Here is a 13,727-nt window from a genome sequence, read left to right on the forward strand (position 1 = left end):
TTTGCTTTTTTATTTTATTATTATTATTATTATTCTTTTAATCTTCTGGTTTCTCTCAGCCTGTACTCAAAAGAAGCCTGAAAGCCAGAACTTCACATTGACAACCGACAGACAGAAGTCTAAGAGAAGCTATGCACTTCTGTACCAACAAGTAAAATACAGTACTTTTCAGGTCAGAGTGAGTGGTGGAAATTCTTTCTTTTTTCTGTTCTGTCCCAGAGCCTAGGCAATCCTGTAGCACCAGTGCCAACAGAGCACATAAAATGGGATCCAAGCAGAACACTTCTCTTTGACTACAGGCTCTCTGATCCCAATCATATGGGAAGCAAGCATTCCTGTTGGTCTTTCATTCAGGGAGACAGACATAGTTGTGGGAAGTGCCCATCAGAGCAAGGTAACTAAGTCCCAATGACTAGTAAGAAGATGAGGAGAAGACCCCCTTGGAACATAAAAATGTTGCAGACATAGCTGAGATACGTAAGCAATCCCATGAATTTGTATATAAACTAGGCTCCTATCCAGGCTGCAGATGCCTGAATCTAAAAGTAAAGAGCACATCCAAATCTTTGAGGACAAAAGTGTGCATTAAACTGCCACAGAGACTCCAAATCATCCACACTAATGCCTGTGTTGGATAGATAACAACCACACCAGAAATATTTTAAAATCGCATTGAGGTGCAAAGCAAAACCCACAGGGGGCAGGTAGGACCTATGGCTGAACCCATCCAGGTTATATAAAAACCCAATAATCAGCTTTATCCATAGGATGTATTCAAGATCTGGAGTCCCATATTACTCCGTTAACCAGAATATAATGCCACAGTGTCTGACAAATAAAAGGAAATGGAAAATCTTAACATCTCTAAAAAAAAAAAATAGTTAATATAGGTCATTAAAATATAATTTCAAAACGTCATGGAAAATGAAGAGGTTCATCTCAACAAAGTGGTACATCTACCAGTAATATTAATAAATTATGCGTCCTTCTCTAATTGTCCTCAGGCAGTAAGAAGCCAAGGCTATTGTGGGCGTGAGGAGTCTTGTTCCCAATTAAATTAAGGTCATTAGTAGGGAAAGTAAGAATGGACAATGAGTAGTGAACTAGTAGTCTCTGCCTCAATCCCTCACATTTCCCAGTCCCGTGGTCCTAAATTAAAGGTATCTGTATCTGTACACAGATGAAGGCAGGAAGACAGACAACAGATTCTTTACCATAAAATATATCATATATGCAATAAAGTGTGTGTGTGTATATATATATATATATAAAATACATGTATAGATTAAAGCAAAAATCAGTATTTCACTTGAAGGATAATACTATCAGTTCAAAAGATATTATTTTATGCATCATAACAAAGAAAAAATGTTGCCAACTAATACAATGATTTGTTACGGATTTGTATTCCACACTCATTAAAAGTTATCCTTCAGTCTAATTTTTGACATATATTACTTTTGTAACTACATGAAAACCAAAGCTGCTAAAATAAATCATTTATTTCTAAGGCAATGATAACGAATATCACCTAGGGATCATCCTTTCAGAGATGTTAAAATATGAAAATTAAGTATTTGTCTATCCAAAACCTTATTTATGAAACAGGACGATTTCCAGCACTGTTGGGTCTCTCATGTATATTTCCCAGGATGCCTCTTTTGCACCAAAGAGATAACTTTCTCAAGAGAAACAACCAAATATGCAGTCATATCTCATTTTCTCTCATTTTCAAGCCATTCTGTAAATGAAATTCTTATTTTTGGCTTTTCTTTTATTCTACAGTGCCATTCATCCCTGCCAATGTGCATAAGCTGCCCATATGGTGCAGTAACCCCCTGTACGTATATACCCTAACTTATCAATTCTTCATTTGATGAACATGGGAGCTATTTCCTGTGCTTTGTTCCAGAATTCTCAGTTTTCTTCTGCAACACAAGTAGGAGTTTCCTCAGGGTATTGACCTGGATGTGAAATTGCTCACTCCAGATGGTTGTTTTTCTTCTTCTTACTGAAAGATGTAGCTGTTCTCTTCCTCCCCTGCCCATGAATATCCTGAGTGGACACAAGCCCCATCCCTCCTTAGTCTAATGGATGTAACATCTCTGATGGTTGACCTTCAGAGGGAAGGGAATGAGGATGGAGAAATGGAGTGCCTCCCAGCCAACAGAATGTGACTTTGAGGACAGCCCAAGGAACCAAAGGCAGACAGGGCTTAAGGCAAGAGGTACCACCACTCCCACTGGCTCCGTTGAGCAAAGGTGTGAGCAGAGCTGGCAAGGAAGCTAGGGTCTCAGGTTACAGCTTACCTGATGTCACAAAATCTTCTGAGGTCATTTCCATGGAACATGTAAATGAAAGAAACAATAGTGTTTTATTGTGAAAAGGCAAGTCTTATTTATTCAACACAAAAAGGAAGATCTCCCGAAGTAGCTTGCTCCCCATGACCAGTCTCTTGTAATGGTCTTCACAGCTATAGATGGCCTCCTTGGCCACAGATGCTAGGGTACTAGTGATGTCCTCAGCACACTCTGCTGACTGCATGACAACTCCTTTTATTCAACGCAAAAAGGAAGCTCTCCAGAAGTAGCTTGCTACCCATGACCAGTCTCTTGTAATGGTCTTCCACGGCTATAGATGGCCTCCCTGGTCACAAATGCTAGGGTACCAGTGATGTCCTCAGCACACTCTGCTGACAGCATGAGAGCCTCCTCCACTACCCTCCTCCACTCTGCTCCTACCTGACTTACTTTGGGCTTTATCATTTATTAGAAAGAGCCTGTTTCACTGAAACTTCAGCTCTCAGACACTCGTAATGCAGTCTGTGCATTATAGAGAGCTTGAAGGTCTGAACAGAAAACCATATGGAGAGTTCAATTTCAGGATCCTGGAAATGAGTAAGGATGGTACACCATGAAGGTTTCCCACAGACAATGAGGAAAGAAAGAGATTCTTAATTTTGACCCTCACTTAATTCACTCATGGATTCTGGTTCAAAAGCCTACTGATCATATCATTTGTTGCCAAAAACGAAAAAACACACAAAACCAAAAGGCCCCCAAACCAGTACAAACTTCTAAGTGTGGTATTTGACAGGTGTGGCAATATGGACCCACCCATTTCACAATCTTACCATCTCCTTCATAGCCATGCTGCATTGCAGCCAAACTCGACTAGTAACTGTCTCTGGGATGTTCCCTCTTTTCCCGTAAGCTGTGGTACTGGAAAAGTATCGCTCATATTCTGCCCCAAGCTGCAGTCTTTCTACCCTTAACACAGCTCATCTCCCTACAAAGACTTCACACTCCCTATGGCTTTGGTTCACCAGGCTGCACACCCCACTCACCCTACCCTGTCCAGAGCAAAGAAACGGACACATAGTAGGCACAAAGTCAATGTTTACTTAAAAAATAATGAATCAGGGGCATCTGGGTGGTTCTGTTGGTTGAGCATCCAACTCTTGGTTTTAGCTCAGGTCCTACTCTCAGGGTCATGAGATCAGAGAACCGTCAGGCTCCATGCTCAGTGGGGAATCTGCTTAGGGTTCTCTCTCTCCCTGTCTCTCTGCCCTTCCCTGCTTGCTCTCTCTAAAAGAAATACATAAGTCTTAAAAAAAAATGATGAATGATCAGATACTGTCTTATCAAACTGGAACACCTTGAAATACAAATGCCAAGTCAGTTAATTAATACTGTATTTGCTCATCCTTTTTTTTTTTAAGATTTTATTTATTTATTTGAGAGAGAGACAGTGAGAGAGAGCATGAGCGAGGAGAAGGTCAGAGGGAGAAGCAGACTCCCCATGGAGCTGGGAGCCCGATGCGGGACTCAATCCCGGGACTCCGGGATCATGACCTGAGCCGAAGGCAGTCGTCCAACCAACTGAGCCACCCAGGCGTCCCTGCTCATCCTTCTTTATGCCCCCCACATGTATGAACAGCACTACCATCTCCGTGCCTAGGAGAAAATGTGTCATTTCATATTCTTGATCATCCCTCACTCATCTAATCGTTCCCATGTTCTCTGGGGTCTATGCTCATGTCCCCTCTACGTGCCTGTTGTTCAGGGCTTTTATCATCTATCTCTCCCCTACGTGGCCAGAGTCCCAATGGGTTTCTCTGATTCCAGTTTTCCCATACGTACTCAGGCAGTGGCCATTCTAAGCACAGGTGTGGAGAAGTCCCTCCTTTGTGCCCTACATCTCTGTAGGTCATGCCCCATGACTACCTGAGCAGATCCTGCCCCCTGCATCTCCTGTCCAATTACCCCGAGCTGTGAGAGTCCTGAACTCCCCCAGCGGTCTCCACACTGTTAGACTGCATCTGGGCATGTACCCCCACTCTGCCCAACTGTTTATATATACCAGGTATTATCACAGGGCATGTACTAGGCATTTAATTGTTTCAAGAAAGGAATAAATTGACCCACTTTGAGAAAATTATGTTTCCCTATCTTTGAAGTGGGTGGGTGAATGGTGTTGACATCTGAGATCCATTCTAGTTGATATCCTTGAGTTCCATGAATGGCTAATGTGTGTTGCCTCGGAGACCAGGCGAAGCTGCATTAGAGGGGTTGGGACAAGGAAACCAACCCCTGGATTATGGCACCCTACCTGACCTCGTCCTAGACAAGCTCCTCCTCAATTTTTGAGATAACCTGCAAAACAAAACAGAACAAAGCTAGTCATAACAAGTACCATGTAGTGACAACATTTAGTTACATAAATGACATTTTCCAATAAAAAGAGCTGGGACTCCCTGGGGAAGCAGTTGATTACAGAGCTGGGATGGGGAAAATATGACTTTTGAACATCTGGATGTGCCAGAAATGCTAAAATAAAAGGTGGGGCTTGCCGAAGGAACTCAGGAAACAACATAAAGGAGTTTGCACTGATCTTAGTTAGAATAATCAAAGCACAAAAAGAAAAGTTGATTAAAACCCATAGAATAAATATCCATGTCATAAATAAATAATGGAATAAAAACATAAATGAGGGAGAAAGCATACTGCTTCCTAACAGTGGATTCCAATTAATACAGACAGAGGGAATCAGGGAAACATAAATTCATTAGGGAAATACCACAAGCATAATGGGTACAGACAAAATCCACTTATGAACGTTAAAAATGGGGGGGCAAACAACTAGGGGAAACTAGGTTTTTGCCAAGAAATAACCAGTAAATGCAGTGTGGGATCCTGGAAACAAAATGCCACTGCAATCCAAGTGTTTATCTGAGTCACTATTACATATCTGACAGTTTACTATGAGAGGGGGCTGGAGGAGAAATCTATGGAAACTGTACTATCGTTTGCCAATTTTTCGACGTCTCGATTTTTAAGAGTAGGCATTTTTGTCTTTGAAATGAGTAATCAGAATCATCCCCAAATGCTGAGGAAAAACAGAGGTCAGCTGCAAGAAAGACACTGTACAGTAACCTCTGAGTGTATCTTTGTCCAAATCACTCCTGGCCTCAGAGCCCCCAGCTCCTTCCTCTGCAAAACCAAGCTCAATAGCAGTACTGCTTCTGGTTGTGAGGATCAGGTGTACGCACAGGACGGCACCGACCAGGTAAGAAGCATGCCTTACAGCTTCCTTCCTGAGGGGCCAAGCATGTCCCTGTCCTCAGAGCCCAACCCTATCACGCTCACACCACCCCTTTCTGTCTGCCCTGCTCGTTGCCTGCGTCACCCAGGGTTCAGCATGTGCAATGGTCTGCAGCAAGTGTGAAGGGTGAGTGAAACAGTGTGCAACCACTTCTACTGGAGAGCACGGTCCTCAGGGTGGGGGGGTGAAGATAGTGCTCCCCTCCTCTGAAAATGGAACCGCTCTAAGCAGGAGGTAAGGGAAGTCGGACCACCCACCTGGACCCCTTCTGGGTGAGGCTGAGGCTTATGTACTCCTGCAGCAGGGAACCACACCCTCGCTCCTTGAGGCTGCCCTGATTCTCCCTTTTGTCCCCCCACGGGGTTCCCTGTGACTTCAGGAATGATGTGTTTTCCCATATCCTGCTAAGAAGGTAAAGTCTTTCGGTGGGCATTCTCTCCTTGTCCTTACTCGTCCTCGGGGCTTTGGCCTGGACCGGCGAGAGTCTCTGGTGTCCATCTGGTTTGCTTGTGCTGCCTTCATCGGGATCGGCCCAGACAGAGGGTCCTGAGTCCGAACCGTCTGCGGTGTTGCTAACAGGCCTCCTGTCTGTGCCCTCAACTGCGGCCCCCTTCATGCTAGCCTGCAGAGTTCCTGCTGCCCCCGGGGCCACCCCGCGATCCATCTCTGGAGGTGCTGGGCTAAGGACAGATGGCGTGTTCCTGCGCAGACAGTACGAGGCCTGCACTCGGTTTCCTTCCCCACCCGTGTAGGCCAGGGAGGCAGCCAAGGACACATCGCTGAGCACGGAAAGGCTGCTGCCGTTGACCTGATCTCGGTCCCCTTGTCCGTGGAGCTCCATGGCCTGTGTCGAGAGAAGAAACAGGGAAGTGGAGAAGACAGTGAGGGGAGGGATGATCACCTAAGCTAAGCTACTGCAGGGCTGTAACTGGGAGAACCTGTGGGGTCCTCAAGTCCGGTGCATGCAGGGAGGCAGGAGCACTGGGAGGCCATGGGGGCAAGGGGGCTGTGTCCACAGGGAGGCTGTGGCACAGGAAGGTGGTGCAGGAAGGCCATGCAGGAAGGCCATTTAAGCAGGGAGGCCCTGCCCACAGGGAGGCCTCAAAGCACCCCCACGATGGTCACTCGAGTTCTGTGCAGACACAGTTGTGCTGCCAGGAAGGCACTCCCGCCATTCAGAGGGCACCCTCAAAGGGCCATTTGACACACTGGTCTTAGCATTTCTGCACAACAGATTCTGGGGGTTGGGGGGAGACTGCTGGCCGAGCTGTGCTCAGTGTATACTCTCATACAGAGCACAAGCTGTGCACACCTGCCATGCTGCTCATGAACAGAGCTCCGTGTGCGGCTCCAGCTAAGGAACGACTGCCACACGCTTGCCAGTGTCCCACGACACACGCGCCGGCCTGGATTGCGGTAGCAACTGGTCCAGGGTGGACTGGGCAGAGGAGGTACTGTTGGTGGCACTGCAACATCGGCCATGAGATCAGAGGAGCCGGCATGTGAGGGGCCACAGGTGTTCACAAGCACTGGGACCTTTCCAGTGAGGCAAGGTCTATGCATGGTGCCTAATGGGGCCTGAGTTCTTCCGAAGGCAGTGCTTTCTCCCAGGGAGTCTCAGAGAGCTGCCTGGAAGGGCCCTCGCTGCTCTTCCAAGTCACCCTGGCCCCACCGCCCAGAGTCCACACAAAGGCTTACAGATGGGCTCCTCCTGTCCTCCGCCTCCAGCCCGGGTATGGAGACCATGTCACCTGCAGGCTGGGCCTGGGTCCCACTGTACGCCTCCATGGGGGGCCTCAGCAGGCCCACCAGGTCCTCCCAGAAGGCAAACACATCTTCCTTCGAATTGGAAGGAGGGCACAGCTGCAGGTAGAAAGAGCGGCCCGTGGCAAGCTTCAGCTGGAATTGCTTTTTGTCATGATTATAGATGGATAACTTCACAAACTTCAAAGGAAGCAGCCTGTTGGGCAGCAAAGAAGTGGGGGATTAGGCCGAGACAAAGGGGAAGGAACAGGGAGGCAGTCTTCCGGCCCTGTCAGAATCTATTATTTCCTAAAGGATCTGCCAAATCCTGTCCACCCAGCTCAGCCCTCCTACCAGAGCCACGTTCCTGAGACATGCCGCCATAATTTGGAACTAGCCCTTCGCCTGCCAGACCTCATAGGACACCAGGCCAGCTCCTGACCACCTACTAGGAACCCCCTACTCCCCACTCTGCCATGCAAGGGCTGCTGCGATGTGCCCCCAACTGTCCTCCTGGCCTTGAGCCCAATATTGCCTCCTCTGATTCTGACGTGGCTGCGGGTCAAGGAGTGGCAGGCGTGCCCACTCTGCACACATCCCACACAGAGGGACTCAAACTCCCGCACTTGCCTGGTCAGTTCCAAGCTCTCTGCTGCCTTGAGGTCCATTTTCTGGGTGTCGGAGTCATCACCGGCACTGGCCACACAATGTGTGGCTGGCTGGGCCAGCAGCATGACATCGGGCCCTGGCAGGTGCTGGCCGGTATAGGCCACACCAACTGTCACCATATGCACGGTGTTGTGCACGTCGATCACCTCTCCCCGTCTGTTGACCTGGTGGTGTTGGAAGAAAGAGGACAGTGGCTTGGCCGTGCATTCTCTCCTGTCTTCCTCGGCCCCACTCCTCGGAGAAGCGGCTACCGCAGCTCTCGGTGTGTGGCCGAAACTCAGCAGGCCGAGTTCCAGCCGTGCACCGTGCGGACAACTGGGCTCACGCAAAACAGACATTGTATTAAGACCAAGAACAGCTTTCCACCTCAAAAATACCAAGGCAAGAAACCCTAAAACATAAAGGTATTAAAGGTGGGACAGTCAAGTGCAACACATGATCTGGGCTGGGAAACCCTGCTACTGAGAACACCATGGGGATGACTGAGAAAACACACACACACACACACACACACACACACACACACTACTAGTCAAACGGCAGGAAATCGGGCCGTGGTTACCTAAGTAAACATCCAAGTTCTTAGCAGACTCAGGAAGAATTTAGAGCTAAGGAGGCCAAATGTCGTCACTTACTCAACGAGGGTTGAGTGAGCAGGACAGTCCACATCTTGAGTCTGGGTGCGTTCACCAGCTGGAATCCCGCCCTCATATTTTGGGTAGCCAGGGGCTCCACGGCCCAGACCACCCAGTCACAGCACCCAAATCCTGGGGGAGGGACCTGGCATCGGGGTCCTCGAGGCTTTGCAGGGGACTCCAAGGAAGAGCCAAGGCTGAGCAAGACTGATAGCTGAGCGGTCATGGAGCTCCGGGTCAGGTGGCACCTGTCCCCTTGCACCCTCTTCCCTGCCTCACCCCTACAGGTGTAGTCGCTCACGCTGCATGGCCAGAGCATACCGGATGCCACAGCCAACACCACCATCCCGAAAGCTGTGTAGACCAGAAACTCCCTGAGCTGAAAGCCTGACGACCTGGAAAGTCACATCACTCCCTGGGGCTCAGTTGGCCTCTCAGGACAAGGGGGTCTTCGTGCTGCCAACATAAGTAGATTGTTGTGAGGCTCACGGGGGATGGACACCAGACTAAGCTGGACCCTGGAGAGAACCACATACACATGATTGCAGGACCTGGAACCTCGAGTTCCTACAGAACATCCTGAGGGAGGAAAAGCAATGGCAAACAGCCCAACCAGCAGGACCTCATGGCACAAGTTCACCTGTCAAGCCCACGACCGGACTGATCTCCGAGAGTTATTAAGCGTTTAGTAAGGACACACACAGGACAACACCTGCCTGACAATAAGGGCATCACATACGGCAAAGGGTGACACTGGATAAAACATACTGGAAAAATCATGCAGTGAAAAAAACAAACAAACAAAAAAAACAGTTACTTTCCTCTACCCACCTGCAAAGTCACTCAAGATATCATTACACACTCAGAACATAATAGGTCTACAGTATTGTTGTGGGAAGAAAAGAAGGAAAGGGAGGAAGAGGGGGAGCATTCATGAATCAGGGAGAACAGGGAGAAAGGGGCACATATGTAAATCAGGGAGAATACTGGAGAAGGGGGCATATACATGAATCGGAGAACAGGGAGAAGGGGGCACATACATGCATCAGGGAAAAATGGGAAAAAGGGGACACATACATGCATCGGGGAGAACAGGGAGAAGGGGGCACCATGAATCAGGGAGAAGTGGGACCAGACCGTGAATCGGGGAGGAGGGGGGGACCGGACCATGAATTTGGGAGGAGGGGATGGCCCTTCACCTGTATGAAGTCACTCTCAAATGTGGGGACGTCCTTCAGGAGCGCATACTCTCCCTTGCCCAGCAGCTGGTGCAACTTCCCTACAGAGCTGTGGAACATGGGCAGCACAGGGCATCTCTGGGTGCTGGGGTCTGCTGACTCCCTGTCGCTGTCCATGGCTCCCTTGCACTGAGACCTGCAGAGAGATCAGAGGTTTTCTTGCCCCTGAGACTTGGGCTGTTTACTCAGCACCGGCGCACACGTGCTGGCACAGAGTTAACACCCATATCCTGCCGTGGTGTGACTTTGACACAGGGTCCTCTGTGCACATATGCCCCCCACACCGGCCGGCCGGGTGCCCATGTGGGACCTGGAGGAAGGCCTCCTGTCCTTGGCTGAGGGAAGCCAGCACCAGACACCTGCACAGCTCAGGAACCACAGTGCAGGCGGTCGTGCAGACCCTTACCCTCACTCCTCAGCCACTGCCTTGTGCAGTGAACCTCTACCACTTTGTGGACAGGCCTGGCCTCAGAGACCCCAAACTTTCATTTTCCCACTCTCCCTGGCCCAGGCCTCACCTTCACTGAGGATTCACTGCATCCAAGAAAAGTGGCCAGCACTTCTATCTAAACAAAGACAGTCACCTGATCTGAGCTTTTCATTACTTCTCCCCCTCGGGAAGGCTTTCCATTTAGACAACTGTCCCCTCCAACCTGGGTCAGGATTAGGACCAACCCCACCCTAACCCCGACCTCAGCTGAGGTCCACTTAGACCACTGTCCCTTCCCTCCTGGGACAGGGTCAGGATCAAGCCCACCCCGACCCCAGCTGAGTCTCTACTCTGGTAAGGCTCTCTCCTACAACCTTCCTGCCCTCGCCTCCTTAGGGGATCTACACTCTGAACCCGGGTCCTGATGAGGTTCTGCCCCAGCCCAACCCAGGGGTCTCCTCCTGGGGCTCTCCCACGAAGCACGGGTCGGGCTCATCTAACCCTGGTCTAGGTCACGGTCTTGGCGCGTCCACCCCACCGTCACACCCCGACCTGGTGTAGGTCACGGTCCTGGAGCAGCCACCCGACTGTCACACCCCACCTCGTCTAGATCATGGTATTGGCATGGCCACCCCACTATCACTCCCACGCCCAGGCACCCCTCCCTGCGCCCCGCAGTCCCGTGGGGCCACTGAGGACTGACCCCTGGCCTCTGGGTGGGCACGGGCGGGCCGCAGCAGACCCGACCTCTGGAATCCCAGGTGCACCGGCCGCTCCAGCGGCCAGGGCGCCCCCGCCCTGCCCCGAACACGCTCTCGGCCCGCGGTCCCCTGGAAGCCCTGTCTCCGCCCCGCACAGGCCGCCCTTCAGCTCTGTGATTGTGAGCTGGAGCCGTCACACAGCACTGTGCCCTCATCCCCGCAGCCGCCCCTCCGCACAAACACCCCCACAAGGGACGCCCCAGCGCAGGACGCGCAGACGCAGTCACCTCCTCCGCAGGGAAGGGCAGCCCGCTGCGGACCGGCGAGGAGTGCGCATGAGCGGACTCCTGCGCGAGGGCCGCAAACTCCGCCCGGTTCAGGGCGGGACCAGAGGGCAGGAGCGCCTGAGCGAAGGCCGCCAACTGTGTATGCCCCTTTAAGGGCGGGCCAGCAGCTGCGCAAGCGCAGTCACCGCCATGCGAGTGTGGTAGGTCAGAGCGCATGCGCAGAAGTAGAGGGCGCAATAAATGTTTCTGGGGTTTGGTGCTGGAGGGAGCAGGAACTGGGAACTTAGCTTTCTTGGGTTTACAGAAAAGGCGGCACAAGGGTGTCCCCGCTCCTGTCAGGATGCCCTGCTCCTTTGCATCTCCTGGCATTGTGCACTAAAGCTGCAGCAGGTCCCTGATGTTAGCCCTCCGGGACTGGGTCAAGTAGGGTCAAGGCCATCTCAGGAACAGAACCAGAAAACTAGCTAAGGCACAGCATCTAAGCAGTGTTTTTGAACAACCAGACAGGGTAGAAACATTCTGTGTTCGGATGACTTCAGGGTTTTTCTAGTGTCTCTGGAGATCAAAATTCATTGTCTTGTACAAACTGAGCTGATGGACCTCGTGGAAAGCAGGCATTTGGAGAACTGCTGGAGGAGCTTGTAGCCCCGGTCCACCTGAATCCACAAGCCCTTACAGCTGACGAGTTCCATGCATTCTTCAAGTGAGTCTCTGTGGCCGCAGCCCTCAGGAGAACCAGGAATAGAGCATCCACTGACCTACTTTGAGGCGAGTTTATTTCAGGGGACAGCAGAGTCGCATCTACCCACACACAGCCTGGTCTAGAGTACGGCAGACCCGTGGGGGAGTCCCCGGGCCAATCCTCCCTGCAGAACAAACAGGGACTCCTAGGGGTCCATGCACAGTAAGTCCAAGGAGCGTGGCTTCTCCTCTCACCAAGGAATGCCAAGTACAAAGCTAGGACTAGCCCAGGATCAGGCTACCTCTGTCAGAGAGGACTCTTCAGACTCTGTGGGGCTGGAGCTGGCTATTGGTGAGGACTGAAGTTGTCCTCACTACAGTCCCCTACCCTCCCTGGATCGTGCTCCCAGGCACACCAAGCAGGGGTGGACAGGATGGTATCTTAGGAGCTGACCCTTCCCTGATGTTCTCTATTCTTCATTCTCTATTTTATTTGTCTTGGTTCTAATATTTTATGATTCTCTTCCTTATGCTAGTACATTAGTTTTCCCTATTTACTACCCATTACAAGTTTATATCCTTTAACATCTCCCTAACCCCCCATCCCACCCATGTTAATCACCAATCTACTCTCTGTTTTATAAATTCAGCTTTTCTAGACTTCCATATATAAATGATGTCATGCAGGGTTTATCTTTCTGTCTCAGTTATTTCATTTAGCATAATGCCCTCAATAATAGCACCAGTGATGCTCCAAATGTCTTCTTTTCCATGTCCAGATATATTCCATCCCATGTAAACACCACATATCCTTTATCCATCCATTCATTGACAAACACTTAGGTTGTGTCCATATCCATATCACAACTATTGTGAATAATGCTTCAGTGAATATAGGAGTGAAGATTTTTCTTTGAGATACTGATACCATCTCCTTTCACTGTATTTCTCAAAGTAGGATTACTGGATCACAAGGTAGTTCTTTTTTCTTTTTTCTTTCTTTTTTTTTTTTATTGTTTTAGGAACTTCCACACTATTTTCCATACTAAATGAACCAACTTACCTTTTACCAACAGTGCACAAAGGTTACATTTTCTCCACATTCTCTCCAACACTGATTGTCTCTTGTCTTCTTCTTGATATCTAGTCCAACATTCCGGTCATGTGAGGCAACATATCATTGTGGTTTTGATTTGCATTTCCCTGATGCTTGGTAATGGTGACCATCTTTTCACTTACCTGTTGACTATTTGGATACCTTCTTTGGAAAAATTCTGTTGAGTTCCTGTACCATTTTTCTTGATCAGATTTTGTTGTTACTGAGTTTTATATTCCATTTCATAGGCTGTGTCTTTATTTTGCTGATTGTTTCTTTTGCTGTGCAAATGCTTTTGAATTGGATGTAGTCCCACTTGTTAATTTTTACTTTTGCTACTTGTGCTTTGATGTCATATCCCAAAAAGTCATTGTTAAAACCAGTGTCAAGGAGCTTCTTTCATGTTTTGTTGTTGTTGTTGTTGTTGTTGTAGAAGTTTTAAGGTTTCATATCTTACATTACATCTTTAATCCATGTCATGTAATTTTTGTGAGTGATAGAAGATAGAGGTACAAATTCATTTTTCTGTTCTATACGGCTACCCAGTTTTTCCATCACCATTTGTTGAAGACACTATCGTTTCTCTGTTTAGTTTTCTTGGTTCCCTTGTCAAATATTAGTTAACTGTATATGAAGGAGTTTA

General features: G+C 49.1%; 1 protein-coding gene across 4 annotated transcripts; it reads right to left on the reverse strand.

The window, feature by feature from the left end:
• Positions 1-3,909: 3,909 nt before the first annotated feature.
• On the reverse strand, positions 3,910-11,402 carry LOC125101025 (protein FAM71C-like). 4 transcript variants are annotated; one of them, XM_047731637.1, is made up of 6 exons: positions 11,270-11,402; positions 9,851-10,025; positions 7,978-8,180; positions 7,303-7,564; positions 5,862-6,448; positions 3,910-4,655 (listed from the first exon to the last, which is right to left on the reverse strand). In XM_047731637.1, exons 2-6 carry the CDS (start codon positions 10,004-10,006, stop codon positions 4,598-4,600), a joined length of 1,266 nt encoding a protein of 421 aa, XP_047587593.1. In that variant the 5' UTR covers positions 10,007-10,025; positions 11,270-11,402; the 3' UTR covers positions 3,910-4,597. The 4 variants fall into 4 exon arrangements, with proteins under 4 accessions (XP_047587593.1, XP_047587595.1, XP_047587592.1 ...); XM_047731639.1 differs by lacking the exon at positions 11,270-11,402 and adding an exon at positions 11,020-11,249 and having other exon boundaries at positions 6,055-6,448; positions 9,851-10,024; XM_047731636.1 differs by lacking the exon at positions 11,270-11,402 and adding an exon at positions 11,020-11,249 and having other exon boundaries at positions 9,851-10,024.
• Between the last annotated feature and the right edge of the window lie 2,325 nt (positions 11,403-13,727).

The sequence above is a fragment of the Lutra lutra genome, chromosome 5, assembly GCF_902655055.1.
Source record: "Lutra lutra chromosome 5, mLutLut1.2, whole genome shotgun sequence".
In the NCBI taxonomy this organism is placed as follows: domain Eukaryota; kingdom Metazoa; phylum Chordata; class Mammalia; order Carnivora; family Mustelidae; genus Lutra; species Lutra lutra.

Excerpts from the sequence above, each read along its gene's own strand:
- LOC125101025 (XM_047731636.1), bottom strand. The coding sequence starts at position 11,235 with ATGAGGGCACAGTGCTGTGTGACGGCTCCAGCTCACAATCACAGAGCT. Across the intron at positions 10,025-11,019 it reads CCACCCAGAGGCCAGGGGTC|TCTCAGTGCAAGGGAGCCAT; the intron begins AGTCCTCAGTGG and ends TCTCTCTGCAGG. Across the intron at positions 6,449-7,302 it reads AGGACAGGAGGAGCCCATCT|GCCATGGAGCTCCACGGACA; the intron begins GTAAGCCTTTGT and ends CTCTCGACACAG.